The sequence below is a fragment of the Saprolegnia parasitica genome (genome assembly GCF_000151545.1).
Source record: "Saprolegnia parasitica CBS 223.65 unplaced genomic scaffold supercont2.1232, whole genome shotgun sequence".
NCBI lineage: Eukaryota > Oomycota > Saprolegniomycetes > Saprolegniales > Saprolegniaceae > Saprolegnia > Saprolegnia parasitica.
In genome coordinates, this window is record NW_012157626.1 from 1 (window position 1) to 2,213 (window position 2,213).

The 2,213-nt window shown below is 58.2% G+C and overlaps 1 protein-coding gene across 1 annotated transcript; it reads left to right on the forward strand.

Annotated features, from left to right (window-relative positions):
* Nucleotides 1-87: 87 nt before the first annotated feature.
* SPRG_18475 (hypothetical protein) lies at nucleotides 88-987 on the forward strand (the record flags this gene model as incomplete). The annotated part of the gene is made up of 1 exon (XM_012357914.1): nucleotides 88-987. The coding sequence occupies one exon, from the start codon at nucleotides 88-90 to the stop codon at nucleotides 985-987; it is 900 nt and encodes a 299-aa protein (XP_012213304.1).
* Nucleotides 988-2,213: the final 1,226 nt, after the last annotated feature.

Consider the following 2,213-nt stretch of genomic DNA (forward strand, 5'->3'; position numbering starts at 1 on the left):
AGTGACGACGTCAACCTCGTCACCTACGACCAAGCTGACCGCCGCGGTGCCAACGCGACCTGGTATCGCTCCGTCGCCTACACGGGCATGTGGGTCAACCGCATCGCCTCACTTGAAGTGCACAATGCAACGGCGCTGCCGACACCGCCGCCCGGCACCATCGAAGCTCCTTGGCGCTTCCTTGGCACATGGGAAGGCTTCATGATGGTACGCTTCGCCGCCCAGAGCTCGCAGCCCGAGTGCTATGCCGTGAACGGCGTCAACTGCCTTCTTGGCGAGACCGTCGACGATCTCTTGCCGCAGCTTACGGCGTACGAAAGCAACCGGACCAGTGGCCTTAGCGATGCGACTCTCTCGATATTTCCGGCGCCTTGCGGACCTGCCCGTCAAGAGCACTGGGGCAGCGACGGGTACTCTGTCGCGAACGACTGGTGCCTTCAGGCAGCGCGGCGGCTCCCGATTTTTGAAGCGCGTGGCAGCCCTGCTCACTGCATCATGCAACCTAGCGGCTATGTTGCAGTGTGGACTCGCGGCAACTCGTCGGCCAACTGCGTCGCAAACATCAAGAACATTGGGTGGAATGACTGTCGCATCTTCTCTCACTGGGGGACGTGCACAGCGAGCGCAGAGCGGTTTCTGGAAGGTCGTTCGTCCTCTGCTGACTGGCCTACGTATGGCCAGTCGTCTTGTGGCAGTCTTGAGACGTCATGTGGCCTTCGGCAAACAACGTCTGGACCTACCTACTACACCCTGGACGGCCAGTTGTCAGACAGTGGCATGCTCAGTATTCTGCTTGGGCTCTTTGGCTTTGGCGTCGTCGGCGCCGGCGTCAGTTTGTACATGTGGAAGAAGAACAACGAGGTCGAAGCGCGGCGCCAAAACATTGAAGCCACCGTGTGCTCGAGCAAGGACGGCGACGAGGACAGCGGCGTCTATCGAGCATCCAACGACGTCCACGACGACGACAGAGGTCCTGAACCTCATTAGCGCGTGTAAATGTCAAGTCAAAACGTGCACTATGATTATTGGGAGAGCCACATGGTGGTCATATTGTCATTCACGATAAAGACGATCGAACGAAGACTGTGGGTGGAGAGGTTGTGTATCTTCAGGTCGAATGACCAGAATTGAAATCGCTTGCTCACATGAGGATCCCCTTTGCTGGGGCACAACGCTCTTACTACGACGCGCCTTTTACAGTGTCCTATTGAAGTAAGCGAGAGCTTGGTGTTTGCTGGATTTGTACCGGGGGTGAATAAGTACCCTGATAAGTACCCCTGATTTGTACGTACCATCGATCCAGCACCCGTCTCTAGCCAGATAATCGCAGCGAAGGTCGCGCGTTGACTTTTGTCTAGGCCAACGCGCCATCGTCGCAAATACCATTAGTCAACTCTTCGCATTCAAAGTTCCTACCAGCTCACCCCGCACGGGACCTGTTTTCTTGACCCTTGATCAGTGCAAAGCAGTCTGCCTGTCTTCATCCGCATAATCATGTCCATCATCCGCATACCGACGAATGCCGCTTGGACGTTGCGCTGTGTCCCGCGAGTCACATGCCACAACCCATTTCGCAGCCTCGGTTCCATGTCCTGCCATCAACGACGACAGCGCATCGTCGCTCTCCTCTTGCTGCTGCTCGGTGCCAATGTCGTCATCGCCGACGTCACCTTGTACGAGTGGCCCTACTATAAGGGCCGCGCCTACACGCTTGCCGCCAACGAGACCAGCACCGCCAACGTCCCCTTTCGCGATTCCATCCAGTCGATCAAGCTGAGTGACGACGTCAACCTCGTCACCTACGACCAAGCTGACCGCCGCGGTGCCAACGCGACCTGGTATCGCTCCGTCGCCTACACGGGCAAGTGGGTCAAGCGCATCGCCTCACTTGAAGTGCACAATGCAACGGCGCTGCCGACACCGCCGCCCGGCACCATCGAAGCTCCTTGGCGCTTCCTTGGCACATGGGAAGGCTTCATGATGGTACGCTTCGCCGCCCAGAGCTCGCAGCCCGAGTGCTATGCCGTGAACGGCGTCAACTGCCTTCTTGGCGAGAACGTCGACGATCTCTTGCCGCTGCTGGCGGCGTACGAAGGCAATCGGAGCAGTGGCAACAACGATACGAGCTTGTCGACGTTTCCGGCACCGTGTGGACCCGCGCGTCGTGAGCACTGGGGCAGTGAGGGCTACTCTGGCTCGAATGAGTGGTGCTG